Here is a 14,320-nt window from a genome sequence, read left to right on the forward strand (position 1 = left end):
TCACTTGAAGAGAGGACATCTGTTTCCTATAATATGGCAAAGTCCTGTAGTTCACTGTCCAAGCCCCATCTAAGATTCCCAACAGAGAACTTTGTCTCKGTGTTTTTTGCTTATACTGAAAGCCAAGCAAGTTATGGTGAAGGGAATCCTGTTAAAATTRTTTTCTCAGTCCCCTATCCCCCTGGCACAAGACAGAGTTCATGGAGTATACAGGTTCCCTGCAATGGAGGCCATCCTGTTTACTTGGGTTAGACATAACCATTGGTTGAAATATTTAATCCAACAATCCTAAACTTTGTACGACAGTTGAAATACGTGTAATTAACTCAAAACCCTCTGAAGTAAAATTTAACTTCACTAACACGGGACTAGTTCACTGATACTGCTGTTGTATAATGTGAGCATTTGGTTGCTTTGGCAGGTACCAGCCAGGGAGCGACAGGCACCGGCTCTTTCATAGGAGATGGCTGCCTTCTTCTCTAACCTGGTGAGTATCTGCTCACACCTCGGGGCTCAGACAATGTTAACATAATACTGGAAACTCTAGTTCTTTAAAGATTTTAAGTTCCTTTTTTACACAGACCATCTTTAGCTTCTGTGYTTAAACATCACCAAGAGCAATGAAGCTTGGGGCCATGACAATCATATTGCATGTTCTTTTCTGTGCAACAAGATAAAGTGAAATGAAATGAAGTGAAATGAAATGAAATGAAATGAATCAAATAAAAATCTAACAACAGCTCTAGCTATTCCATCACTGACAATACCACTTTACTTTGTCTTCTAAATTACTGAAAACAATAGTAATTATTAAGTATTTTGATTACTTCCAAAAATAATTAATATATTAACCACACAGGAAAAGGCTAAGAAATAATGACATAAGTTTTTAAATAAATTATTTTCTTCACTTCTTCAAAACATAATTAATATAATCCATCAGAAGTTTCCATAATCTTAAAAAGGGAAGAAGTGATATGTATTATCTTACATTATGGTTTGGTGTACATTGGTTACTGTTGATTGCAGACAAGGAAATTTATTCCCTCTTCCCTGCATCCAGGACTGACACCTTTATCCAGCCAATCTGTCACATGTTGCAGGCACAMAGTGAGAGTTGTATATCGGGAGTATCTTTTCAAACTCCTTTTCCTTCTTGTGAGCACAGTAATGGATTGCCACCCTTACACCAGCAGGTTGTTTGCTATGGCACTGTGGCTAATGATTGTACTTTGCAGCAAATTGGAGTGATTTTGAAAAAAAGTTTAAATTCAAAAAGATTTGAAGTGGACAAAGAGAAAGGACCACTGTGGCTTCAAAGATTCTGGCCTTGCACAAAACTAGACTACTGAGAAGCTGATGGAGCATTTTATTYTTGCTTTGCAGGTTCAGTTCCAAGGACTACTACAAATGATCTTAGTGCTGGGAATTGGTGGTAGTTTCCCATATGGATTCCATATTTCTGTCATCAACTATCCTTCTGTGGTAAGTAGCCATCCTCCTGAGGCTGAAAACACAAAAGTGAGAGCTTGAGCCCTCTGTTCTCCCATAAACTCCAGATTTACTGATATATCATTCAGATGATATATCTATGTCTTTTCGTTGGCTGACTGTTTCACCACATGTGTAGGGAACTTTTTCTCCTTCAAAGAACTGGATAGCATTTGCTGTTTTAARTAAGCTCTTGCCATGTAGTGTACAAGCCTCCAAAGAAGGGCACAAAATGAGTTCTCAGCATGTTTGCCAGGAAGGTTCCTGACTGATACAAACTTGAARATTTTGCAGTGTGATYTCAGTGAACWTGTTTTACTAAGAAAGTCTCAAWATAAGTCTAATATTGGAACCACAGRCTCAATCTGAAGTACAACAGCYAAATATGAAGGGAYMAYATACCCATTGCACAGCCAAATTTTATTTTATTTTTCAGCACATYAGGAAGTTTATTAATGAAACYTGGATAGATCGACATGGCTCTCCCCTTCATCCTGAGACAGTCATGCTCTTGTGGTCCTTCATTGTGTCTGTTTATGGCATAGGAGGATTCCTGGGAAGCCTCTGCTGTGGCTACCTGACTACGAAATACAGGAAGTAAGTGCTACTTGTAACAGCTCAACAGTCAAAAAGTACAAGGAAATATCAAGGTGGACAAATAAATCCCTTCTTTTTSGTTGAAGCAGCCCTGTTGAAGACAATTGATTTGGCTTCCTGGTACATCCACTTTTTCCAAGCAGCCTTCTGTCCTATTTATCTGCCCTCCCCAGGAACTGTGCTCTGCAAAGGCTGCAGTCATCATCACCTCACCGGATCAGTACCTCTGGGAGTAGTGGCCTAGGATCACATTCTCTTCAAGGTCCCCTATGACTCTCCTAAAGACTTCCCAAACTTTACAAACTCCAATGAAGGAGCTGTGTGTCTTGTGTTGTAACACATTATGTGCAGTTTCTCAAACACCTGGAAAATATCCTTAATTGACAAAGCCAGATTTCCATTTAAATACACATTTTGGGGTGGTAACATTATATTAAATATTCAGATCTACTCTAATGAAAATATGGAGATAGGAGAAAAAAAATTGCCTGTAAAGATATAATCAGCACCAAAACAAATGCTGAGACATCTCTGTTCTTGGCAATCCATTTTGCTGAAAGTCAGTTCCAAACAATCTTTCCCACTGGATGAAGGAAGGATTCCTCACCAGTCTGGTCTGTTCTCAGTGCCTTGTGTGTAACACCACTAATTTCATTTGCAGAGAAATTGGCAAACATATCCACTTGGTGTGACCCACTTAAAGATCTGCTCCACAACACACTGATCCAGAGGCCCCTCATTTGGGTCTCAACAAACCATCTTAGCCTGCCTGCAATTGTGTTCTTTCCTAACAGGTAAGTGCCCCCAAGAAATTTCTTGTGGGACACTGCCTCATCCCACACTCAGAGRGTCTCCCAAGACTGGAAACAAGATCATTCACCTCTCCCATGGGTTATTTAACAGGTGATAGCCTAATTGCTGAATTACAGCCTAAACAGTGTCTGTGAATCCTTAATGTGTGCAAGAGGGCTCTTGTTTAACAAGTGTCGCAACAAAACATTTGAGTGCAAAAGACTTTGAGCCTGAGACATCAGGGTGGTGAACACATCAGCCCACAATTCCCACAGAGTGACTTTTGAAATCAAATATGCCTCTAAAAAATTGTCTGCCATCTCAGATCACCATTTAGCCAAGAGTGTTCTTTAATATGAACCATTCTAGAATGGGACCTATGGACTCAGAGGATTTCTGGAGAACAACCTGACATTTTATGAGCAGTTATAGCCATTTAAAAATCTTGGTGACAAACTGGGCCAAGTTGTTTTTTCCCTACTTGCACTGTGGAAATGCTGACAGAGGATTCCAACTGTTTAAATTCTAACCTAAAAAAATTTATTCATTCAAATCTAAAGGATTCTAAAATTTTAAAGAACCATTTTGACTATCCAAAGTCGAAATTATTTCAGTCATTCCTCAAAACAGTAGGCTGTACCATGCTTCCTGTCACAGCAAGAGTTGTCAAAAGAGTAAAGTTCTCAYTCCACACTGAATTCTCAAGGTCTTTTTTCCCTCCACAGGAAAAAGTGCCAAATGTTCACCAATCTGATCATGTTGGTAGCTGCACTTTTCATGGCCCTCAGTAAAACAGCCAAATCCTTCGAGATGATTCTGGTTGGACGCTTTCTCTATGGCATTGGTTCAGGTATGTAGTGCCCTGCAAGACTTGCAGTCCTCTGACTTGCTGTCCTGAGGTTGTCTTTACAGCCATCCCTGGAGAATGATTTTTAAAGCAAATATAGTAGGCACTCAATAAAAGTAAAAGGTATAATCTCTTTTGCAAGAAATAGTAATCTAAATACCACAGTGAATGGAAACAATGTAAGAGAGGATAGTCAGAAAGTTAAGCTTTTCTAAATATTTTAACTGTCATTTATCCTCTTCTGTGTTTAAGGTTTTTCTCTCAATATACAYCCTCAGTATGTAGGAGAGATTTCACCCAAGAGGTTGCGTGGGTTTACCAACTCCACTGTTGCTGTTTTTCTGACCCTGGGGAAACTCACAGGACAGGTTGTTGGACTACGGTAAATTCTCCAATCTTTCTATCAGGTTACAGTGAAACTAGAAATCTGGTCAGTGAAACTAAGAAACACACTCATCCTCCCCAAAGCATGCCTTAGCTTATGCCAGAAGAAAAATCTTGATAGTATTTGAGGGAAACATAATTTTAAATGTAGGAGGCAGAACATTAATTACTCATAATCTGATTTCTTCTTATTTCCACGCTCTTTCAACTAGGGGATTTCCTCTTCAAAATTCATTGCACTTGAACAAAATGTCTTAGCAAGATGTTYGGTCCTGTTGCCAAGCAGTAGTCAAATGAGTCTTGTCAGCTCTCTAGACATTATATTGGGTCACAGTGAAATTCAGGAAGATTTTGAAAATATCAAATCATTCCTTTAAAATAAATTGTCAGAAACAAAAATAGCTTGATTTGTGAAATTTGCCAAATTAAAATTCAGGGGTTAGCTCCAGTGCATCCTTGAAGGGAATCTGAGCAATCTTCATCCCTCAGAAAAACTTCCTGAACATTCGTTCCATTATTTCAGCATAATTTTGTTTCACATACACTTTCCAGGGAGATTTTAGGAAGCGAAGCTTTGTGGCCATGGTTGTTAGCATCTAGTGGACTTTCAGCATTGATTCAGCTGGTTACCCTCCCATTTTTCCCTGACTCACCATCCTACCTCCTGATACAGAAGGGTAATGAGGAAGCCTGCAGGAAAGGTAGAGTGTCTGCTTTCCTCACTTACTTCCCTTCACCCGCTGTGTTACAGTGACAGCCTCTGCAGAAGACGAGGCAGGGCAGAGCTGTCCTGCACTGTGCCATGGAGCAGTGGCAGTTTCAAACACAACAGCTAAGCTACCTATGACAATATGTCTGTATTAACCTGGGCCTCACTCAGCCTCGTTTAGTCCATGAAGACATGAAACAGAGATGTATATCAGCATGTCTAACATTTCCCACCTAGGTGAGCACTGCTTTATTTCTTTAAAGGAAATGGTTCAGGCTGTTGTCTTCTTTTGTATTGCAAAATAAAACGTATTTAAATGTTTATTTTGTTTACAGTTAAGYAAACTCCACATTAGAAAGCTGTGCTATAGTAACAACCAGGGAGACAAAATTCTTGCAATTGCCCACTGCTCCTGCAGTAACCAGATGGCAGAAGCAGCACCAGCACTGCCCACCTACACCAATGGACAGGCAGATGAAAGGGTTTAATGCAACCACTCCTGATGGAGCTATCCTGGTAGAATAATCCACTTCCCTCTTTCTCCCCAACAGCCATCAGGAAGCTCTGGGGGGAAGGAGACCACCAAGCAGAAATTGATGACATTATGAAGGAGAAGGGTGCAATGGCAAGCACGAAAACCTTGCGTGTCCTCGAAGTAATAAAAGAACGATCTTTGCGCTGGCAACTTTATATTTTGATGACTGTCATGACCACCTTGCAGCTTTGTGGAATCAATGCAGTTGAGTGCTCTCTTTATCCCCAGAACCAGAGATGACACTAGGCAGCACTACAAACCCCTGAAAGTCAATGTTATCAAGCCAGCTTAGAATTGCATCTCAACTGCAGCACTTATTTCACCGGTTCATTTTCTCTGCATTTTTCAGATATACTTCTACTCTTTTGAAGTATTCCACACAGCCAAGTTTGAAGAATACCTTATCCCATAYGTGTCCCTGGGAGTTGGGTTGTGTGAGTGCTTATCCTCTATACTGTGCGTAAGTCTTTTCAGATTTGAGTTTGAAGGAAAAATGTAATGTGGTAAACAACTGTGCTTTTCCTTTTTTATAACTGAGCTCAGGGAAATTTTGCATAACCTAAGCCGTATCTTCCTGCTTCTCCAAAACCACATGCAGGATAAAAAGAAGGATTTTTCCCAAATTATTTGCGTGAGTGTATGTGTTTAGACTCACTTTTTTTCTGCAAAATAATAATTTTCTGATATTCTGATGTTCTGATGTCTCATGTATGTATGTGTGCGCAATTTGACATATGCCAGAATGTAAGAGAGGAAACGGTCTAATAACAGCCTAGGATTGACTAATAAACACCGCTTAATTAATAATGAATTCGTTTGGAAGAAACGAATCAAATTCACTAGAAATTAAGAGATTTATGGAATTATGTAGACAAGTCTTCTGGAAAGAACACATGAAGAGAGAAGGAATTATTTCCTTTGAGAACTGGGATTTCTRATCCATGTTTTCTGCTTTTCAGAGCACCCTTATAGACCGGTTTGGGCGRAAGGTGCTGCTATGGGTCGGATATACCCTGATGTGTTCTGTGCTAGGGCTGCTTACCATGACCCTGTCATTGCAGGTAAAGAGGCAGCAGCCTTCTGGCCATTTCCTCACCACCTTCCTGGTCTTAACTTGCAGGATATGTACAAAATCTTGAGCCAGTGGTAGAAAATAGCTCTGCTATTCTGTCATGTGTCTAATGGGTTGATATCACTGGTTTCTCACTTTTAGCATCGTTTTTTCTGGATGCATTACTTCAGCGTTATCTTGATCTTCCTRTTTGTTGTCTTCTATGGAATTGGACCATGTGAGTACATCAGTGGCTAATGCTGGGAGGAAATTTTGTATTTTATTGGTTGGCAACACAGCTGGCAGAGGAAGACTACTTCCATGGCAAAAGTTCTGGAAATTAAGGAGGGAAGGGCAGACAYATACAAGTAGGAGACAGGAAAACAATACAGACACCTCAAATTTTATTGCTGATCATGTGATCTAAATAAGTAAAAACAGTATCATGTCCTCTAGAGARTTTGAGATGGAAATTTCAAAACAATTTCTAAAATCCTGAGCTAAAAACAGGGTTTTAGGCATTGCCAGGTATGTTCTTGTAATCACCTTCATTAACTCAGCAAGTTAAGCCAATGCTTACCAACATGCTCCAGGTGGAAATGGCCACAGGAGTTGAAATGGAAGCCAGTTTTATAAACCACTGCACCAGTAACAGTTACCAGTGCAATATGGAACTGGACAGATCCACTGATACCACAAAAAAGATTCCAGTACATACAAGAGAAACCTAAATYAACTGCTGTAATCCATTTCTGGAATCAAGGTCTTTCACCCTCTTGGCAGAGGCCACCTACCAACAGGCCACCTATTCTGCCTGTGTGCCATCTTCTGCCATTGCCATTGGGAGGAACTCCAGCAGAAGCAAGAAAACAAATAAACCTGGTATGTRTTTGGCTTTGCTTTTTCAGCTGGAGCCACCATATCTGTGATGGTTGAAATCTTCAGCCAGTCATACAGACCATCAGCCTTTCTGATTGTTGGCTGCATCAACTGGATGGGACTGTTCGTACTTGGGATGATTTTTCCAGTGATTGTTGTAAGTGACTCTAACAGGATTCCTCCTTCCAGGCTAATTTATTTCTGAATACTAACAGAGAACAAAATAATAGCAATAAAATTGAAGTGACATGCAAAACTAAGAGCTCTGTCCAATACCAAAACTGCTCAGAAATCCCCCAGGCCTGTCAGAGGAGCAGCAATTGGACTTCGGTCAAACATCACCCGAGGAAACTCCTGGTTAGGTACCTGTCCTGGATTATGTACTGAGCACACCTCTGAATTTTAACTTCTAAGACAAAGTCTTGCACTAAAAGSAAGGGAGATAGAAATTAGTTTCTCACTTTCCTTATTTTATCTTGCATTTCTGCTTGCAGGATAACCTTGGACCCTACTGCTTCCTTATCTTTTTGGGAATCCTTGCTTTATCAGCAATTTTCATCTACCTGTATCTTCCTGAGACCAAGGGAAAGTCCATCATGGAAATAAAAGCAGAATTCAACAAGCTGAACTTTGGGAAAAAAGAAACCTCTGTCACTGAAAATAACTTTCCGAAGCAGCAGCTGTCCTGCACCAAGCTCTGAATGTTCAGAGAAGAAATTTGCATCTCTTAGAAAAGACAGGAAACAATTTTGCAACAGAACTAAAAARGAAACATTAAAAACAGACTGCAAGCTCTTCTGTCTCATTTATTTTTTCTTTCTTAAGATAGGTATGAAACTCATTATGTTAGAGTAACACWAAGTACCTTATAAGCAGGAGCCTGMTGGCAAACAGCTCAGAGAAGAGTATCAGAAATACAAAAGACTAAGTAAAATCATTTAAGAAGACAAACCAATGTAAAGAAGAATTAAGAAAGCTCAGTGACCATCAGTCATGAGACTGAGGAAATACAGAAACCTAAAGCTGGAGGTCAGGCATGTAGAGGAAAAGCTAAATACACAGTTTAGGGTGACCCAAGCAGCTACAGATTAAAACTTAGTGCCTCAAATTAAGAAAACAGGTTTCAGCGTGATAACAGAAAAAAATATTGAGAGTGAAATTTGCTGTGCAGYAGTCCTAGAGATGCAATAGAAATCTCAGTGGAGAACATCCTAGTAGCCCTAGGCAGGGAGAAGGACCTACAAAACCAAGATATCCTTGCATGCAAAAGAAGTAAAATGGCTGCTATAAAATAAAGCACACTCTCAAGAGCATCTCTCCTGCTAAGGAACTGATTTCCAACCTGGTGCATCAGCTTCTGGGAATTACATCAGATGTTTTCACAGAAGAAAGAGTTTGTTTTGGAAATGTTTTTTCTTGCTATGTAAGCAAGCTGGGAATAACGACTGATTATTGTACCCAGCAGTAAAAATAGGTTGTGAAGTTCATTGGAAATAGTCTAAGTTTTTCCAAGTGACCAATAACAAGTATAGTATGATTTGWAACTAAACACTTCGGCTCATGTCACCTGCTTTCTTCTAACCACTGAAGAAAAAATGAATCAATATTACAAACTACAGTTCCTCTTCTTACAGATGGAGGTGTCACTTGGGTTTGTTTTTAACACTTTGGCTTAGGAAACATACCCTGAAAAGGCTTTTTGTAAACCAGAATTTATTTCTGTGGTTTTTGGGGGTTTTCATTATTTTTAGAATGCATACAGGAAACACAATCCACAAGCATGGGCTATAAATGAATATTGACAAAATAATTTAATCTTCTGACTTCTTATTTGCTGACTTTTTACAGCAAGGGTGCTACAGTGAAGGAACTGAATTAAAATCAACATATACCACACATAGAATGCATTGGGTTGGAAGGAACTTCAAAGATCATTTATTCCTACCCCCTGCCATAAGCAAGGATGCTGCCCACCAGGTCGGGTTGCTCAGGGCCCAGGCAACCTGAGCTTGAACAAATCAACTTCAGCATGTTCATACAAGAGTTTCAATATTTAAAAGTATTTGCTTCAATTACACTGTCCAGTACAAGCATTTAGTGCAAGCTATAGAAAGCTCTCCCTCTTTTCTGCTGCCTGGGGAAAATGGAGTAGAAAAGCTCTTAACTCAGAAACTAGCRGGCATAAAGACATCCATCACTTTTAAAACGGAGAGATTGTCAAACCATTTATTTTATCCCTATCAGCATTTCCACACATCTGTTTTACCCACGCATCTCACTGTGAACACCCCCTACCAAATGCCATATGAACCCTCTAAATCACTTCTCTCATGAAAGGCTTTACTAGGCAACAGTGAGAACTGAAACCAGCCCTGCCACACACTCCYCTCCCTGTACTCTGGATAAAAGCCACTCATGCCAGAAAGCCTGTGGATTTCCTATCTCTCAGGAGTTATGACTGTTATGGGACTATTTGCACAACAAAAGAGCAAGTTGAAAACAAGCCTTCTCTGAGCGTGTAGACTCCAGCRATCACTGCAGAGGAAAATCAAAACCTTGATTTTGAGGCAACTTTGTCATGACTTAGTCATGGTTCAGGAAAGGTCTGCACAACATGTGTCACTGTGGTTTTTTTATTATGATCTATTCCACAGAAAGTGTTTCAGACCTCACAATTGAATCATCCATCCAATTTTTTWAAATGACTACTATTCTTGCATAAAGAGGTACATTACAACCTACACTCAGTCTCTCAAACACTTGCTTTTTCACTGCTTTCATGGTCTGACTGTATCCAAATATGAAGTGTCATTTTGGATGCTTTGATTTCCAGAATGCCAAATTCAGATTCCCTCCTAGGRCATGGAAGGGAATGTCTGTCTGCATTAGCAGTCTGCAGAGGGCACATTCAGGCTCACCTTTCCCAAAGCTTCTCAATGCACCTGCCAAAGGTATCACTGACTATTTAAAGGCTCCTGAGGTGCTTACTAGCACAGTGGGCTGGGCCTGCTGGTGAGTGAGTTAGAAAGAAAGCTGTGAATAAGGTGAGCTGAAAGGAAATCTGCTTGTGATCCAAAGATGCCTAAATTCAYTGTTAACACAAATATAAGCAACGATAAAGTTCCAGAATCTTTTAAAGATGAGCCACCCAACAATTACCRAAAGCATTGGGCAAACCAGCACAGGTAAGTCCATTTGCTGAAATGTTTTCCTTCTTTAGTCAGCTGTGCCAATGCAATGAGCTGTTTCTGAGTGATAGCCTTGATAAACCAATTTATCTAATGACTCACCAGTATTTGCAGTCTTCTCTCTGGGAGAATATCAAATACTTGTTTGTTGTAACTTAATTTTGTGAGGTCTCAAAACACTGAAGAATTTAAACTAGCTTTGTGTAGGATGGTATTCCATGTAGTTACCTGTGTAGGTGAAGACACTGGATGAATGTGGGTATATGTGCACAGGTTTCTGTGAATACCTCTTAACAATCTGGCTGACTTAAAAGCAAACCTCACCCTCAACTTCCTTGCTGAGTGCTGTTGAATAAGTGCCTTTTATCTGCCACCAAATTGCCTGTAGCCTAGTGGTGACAGTTAAAATGAAAAATTATTTATTCAGCTTGCTTGGACATCTGGCAAAAATATCTATGTGGCATCCTGCTATTTGTAGACAAAATACCAGAGTAAAAGCTGTCTGCRGGTTTCATTACCAAACTGAAGGGGTTCTACCTGCCAAAACCCATGGCAGTATGCTACTGAGGTAGAGTACTGAAATACAGGTATTAAGGGTCTTATAAGGATTTATAAGACTAATATTTTCTTGACTGGTCACTACTCACTGTATCTAGTCACAGTTGGTTACTGAAGACTGTTGAATATGAAAAACCCAAAGAAAGCTTCTCTACAGAGCTATAAACTTCGTACCATGAGCTAYACCTCACTTGCTGTACAGCAGTAACTATAGTGAATTGGTTATGATCTGTAGCAGCTTGGTTAAGCACTCCCCTTTCTGCATATTCACTAGCCCATTTCCAGAAAATGTTTATTATGCTTTGGGAGTGATGCTTTGAAACATCAAAGAATGAAGTTTTGGTGCCTACAGAAAGGACTCTGAGGGCTCCTAAGCAAACGTTTCTCTATGCACTGGGACATCTGAACACATGAAATTCTTGTGTAAAATTGATGAGTTCTATCTCTCTTTTAAAAAGGCCAAAAATTTTATCAGGCTAGCAAACAAGTGCTTGCTTTTGAGGAAGCAGGGGGTGTGTCAGCTGGTGGTTCTTGCATAACAGCTTCTGAATATAAAGCTAGAGGCCAGGACTGGGATGCAGCTGGAACAGGTTTGTGCAGCTGTGTGGAAGGGATATGTAATGGGACTTAGAAATATACAGGGAATAACAAAGAGATTTTTCTGAAAAGGACATACAAGCTCTTCGTGACAAAGGAGGCAACGGGAAAGGGAGAGTCTCTTAGTTATAACACAGAAAGAAGGAAAGGATTAGGGTGGGATGGAATGCAGAGCTTTCCTCTCACAGGACACTGTACCATTTTGGAAAAATACTGATTTTTAATCAGATAGGGTTTTTTCCTACTGGAAGAACTGTTTCAAGTATTTTCAAACTGCTCTAAGAAGAAAATAATGTTGATTAATGCTTCAGCTGGATTATTCTGTCAATAATGATAACCCCCTTCCCGGTAGATGTTAAAGGCATAGATGTACCTACATTTGGCATAAAGTTGAGAGCACATGGTGTCCAGACAGGGGAGAACAGGGCCAAGCAAGTGGTACCTCAGCAGGATCTCCTTGGCTTACCCTGTACTGCTGTGGTCTGATGCACCTTACACCCAAACAAGCTGTAAGTTATGGCCAAGACTAATTACCCAGACAACTCCTGGTACTCAGGCTGGCTTGTTTTACCAGGAGGGTTAATTGCTGCTGAGTTCCAACGATGCGCTGCTAATAAACGTGGGTAAGAAGAGAATAGAAGCTARATGAATGCCAAAGGAACTGATCCCCAGATTCCCCAGTCTGTGGATCTGACACTGTGTGTTAACAGCAGGGAAAATCGCRGGCTGGTCATTAATATTAACATAGATACTTTCTTCTATTTTTCCTGATATCAAGAACAAAAGTAGGATTAGGCTGTGTTTTGTTTAATGAGGGGGATGTTGATTTAGACCTCTGCTGTGTCAGTTCACATTTACCTCAGCAGAGGAGACTGCAGCAGGAGCCAGTGAGGTGCAAAATCTCTCTGGAACGCAATGCAGCAGCAATGCAATTGCACACCCCCCTCGCCCCTGACCTTTCCACACAGGCAGGGAGAGCCTGGTGGCTCAGAGGAGGTGTTGGAGTGACCTATTACCGGTCACTGAGCTCCTGGAGCACCTGGACTAGGAGGCCTAAATGCTATGGAGTCTTTGTACTGGCCTTCAACACAGCAGTGAATATCTTGGAGTAGAATGCAAATCCAGACCAGAAAGATGTTAACAAATTAAAGCCTTGCACATRAAAAACATGCACTTATTTTCACTGCAGTTTAGGCACATAAATACCTTCCTGGATTTTCAAAACTTATCCTAATATGGCAAAGAMAATAATGCTCCTTTTCTTCTTCCAGCAGTATCTAACAATACAGACCTGTCCTGATCAGGTGATGTACTTTGGTGGCTCCACAGAGTCTYGTGCTATGTGCTTTCTGTTTAGCACTGGAAAGACGGAAGAGCAGGAGAACAAGGTCTACTCCAAATTGCTTTGACTTGCTGAACAAACAGCTGAAAATACCATCTGACAGGTGAGCTCATACAGCAACTTGGCTGACATGGCTTTCCACAGATTGTTAAAACTATTCATCCCAGGCTGGTCCTTGGCTTTTCTCTATTAATGTACTGTTTGAAGAGGCCAAATGCCAAGTCAATTGAGCAACTCCACAGCTAAAAAGAAGAGAGGAGTAATTGCATGAGCTGCACTGTTGATGTCCAGAAGCTGCTGAATTCCTCGGTTAAAATTATGTAGGTSCAGGCACTGCATGTACCCACAGATCTAATGTGCAGAAGACCAGGTACAAACACAATAACTTAATGTTATTTATATTGATAACTTGTGTGACATGTAACAACACTTCCCTTCTGCCTGTGGGGTATGAGTGGAGGCATATTCCAAGAGCTTCCACTTACATAAAAGCCTTTCTAGTCCTTTTCCTGAAGGTATGCCAGTCTTCTCCAGAAATGACTGTAAATAAAATACATTATCCTGACAGATTCTTAAAATATGAAGTAGAAAAACACTAGAAACRCCAGAATGAAAGTAGGTGAGGCATTAAAAGGGGTGGGAGGAAGGGGGTGCAAGTCCTGAGAAGTATACAGCCCTAGTGGAGAGTCTACAATGGGGCTGTGTGTCCTGTTGCAGGAGCACCCTGACCAGCCTGCAGCACTCTGCTCTCAGCTGCTAACGGTGCCTGCCTTTGCTTCCAGAATCTACATCAGCTTCTTTGACATCAGTCCTGGCAATGCAGGCTGAAACAACATCATCTTTGCTTGAGTTGCCCTGGGGTGGTAACAGCTTATTCCTGAACGCTCACTGTGGTTTAAGGAGTGTAGTTCTTGTCACCTTACTGGTATCTGCCAAATGCAAAAGGCATTGGTACCTTAGTTGCTGCTATCCACTGCTGYTGAACATCTTGCCTGCTGCTCAAATAAAAGTAAAAACACTTTAAAAAAAAGAAACCTCATGACCAAGACTTTCTTGTTACTCTGCAAAGTCCTACAGTTGAGATAGAGGGTGCCTTTTCAAAATATTCTTAACAGAAGCATTTCTTTCAAAAAAAAWAGTCATGTATGAAGATGAACACACTATTTGCCTTTGTCCATGCTCAAGAGCCAAATTTCAAGACAACTATCTCGACTTTGTTTCAAGATACATTTAAATCAATAGATGTAGCTATAAATGTTGCATATAGACCTCCCTTCAAAAGGAGGAAAGACATTATTGCCTCTTATTTAAAAGGGATGGATTGCAGTCCAGATCCTCTTTAGGCCTAAC

At 40.4% G+C, this 14,320-nt stretch overlaps 1 protein-coding gene and 1 pseudogene across 3 annotated transcripts; both read left to right on the plus strand.

Moving 5' to 3' along the window:
• Window positions 1-448: 448 nt before the first annotated feature.
• Window positions 449-8,073, plus strand: LOC130578034 (solute carrier family 2, facilitated glucose transporter member 11-like). Of its 3 annotated transcripts, XM_057373828.1 has the most exons (12): window positions 449-487; window positions 1,387-1,485; window positions 1,928-2,088; window positions 3,606-3,730; window positions 3,980-4,109; window positions 4,664-4,812; window positions 5,372-5,559; window positions 5,705-5,815; window positions 6,315-6,416; window positions 6,569-6,644; window positions 7,315-7,442; window positions 7,780-8,073. In XM_057373828.1, the coding sequence occupies exons 1-12, from the start codon at window positions 464-466 to the stop codon at window positions 7,984-7,986; spliced, it is 1,500 nt and encodes a 499-aa protein (XP_057229811.1). In that variant the 5' UTR covers window positions 449-463; the 3' UTR covers window positions 7,987-8,073. The 3 variants fall into 3 exon arrangements, with proteins under 3 accessions (XP_057229811.1, XP_057229809.1, XP_057229810.1); XM_057373826.1 differs by lacking the exons at window positions 449-487; window positions 1,387-1,485 and adding an exon at window positions 2,750-2,882 and having other exon boundaries at window positions 2,024-2,088; XM_057373827.1 differs by lacking the exons at window positions 449-487; window positions 1,387-1,485; window positions 1,928-2,088 and adding an exon at window positions 2,588-2,882.
• A 2,290-nt stretch (window positions 8,074-10,363) lies between these two features.
• On the plus strand, window positions 10,364-13,819 carry LOC130578039 (macrophage migration inhibitory factor-like; annotated as a pseudogene).
• The last annotated feature ends 501 nt before the right edge of the window (window positions 13,820-14,320 follow it).

The sequence above is a fragment of the Malurus melanocephalus genome, unplaced genomic scaffold, assembly GCF_030028575.1.
Source record: "Malurus melanocephalus ecotype Western Australia unplaced genomic scaffold, MMel_1.1 scaffold_208, whole genome shotgun sequence".
In the NCBI taxonomy this organism is placed as follows: Eukaryota; Metazoa; Chordata; class Aves; order Passeriformes; family Maluridae; genus Malurus; species Malurus melanocephalus.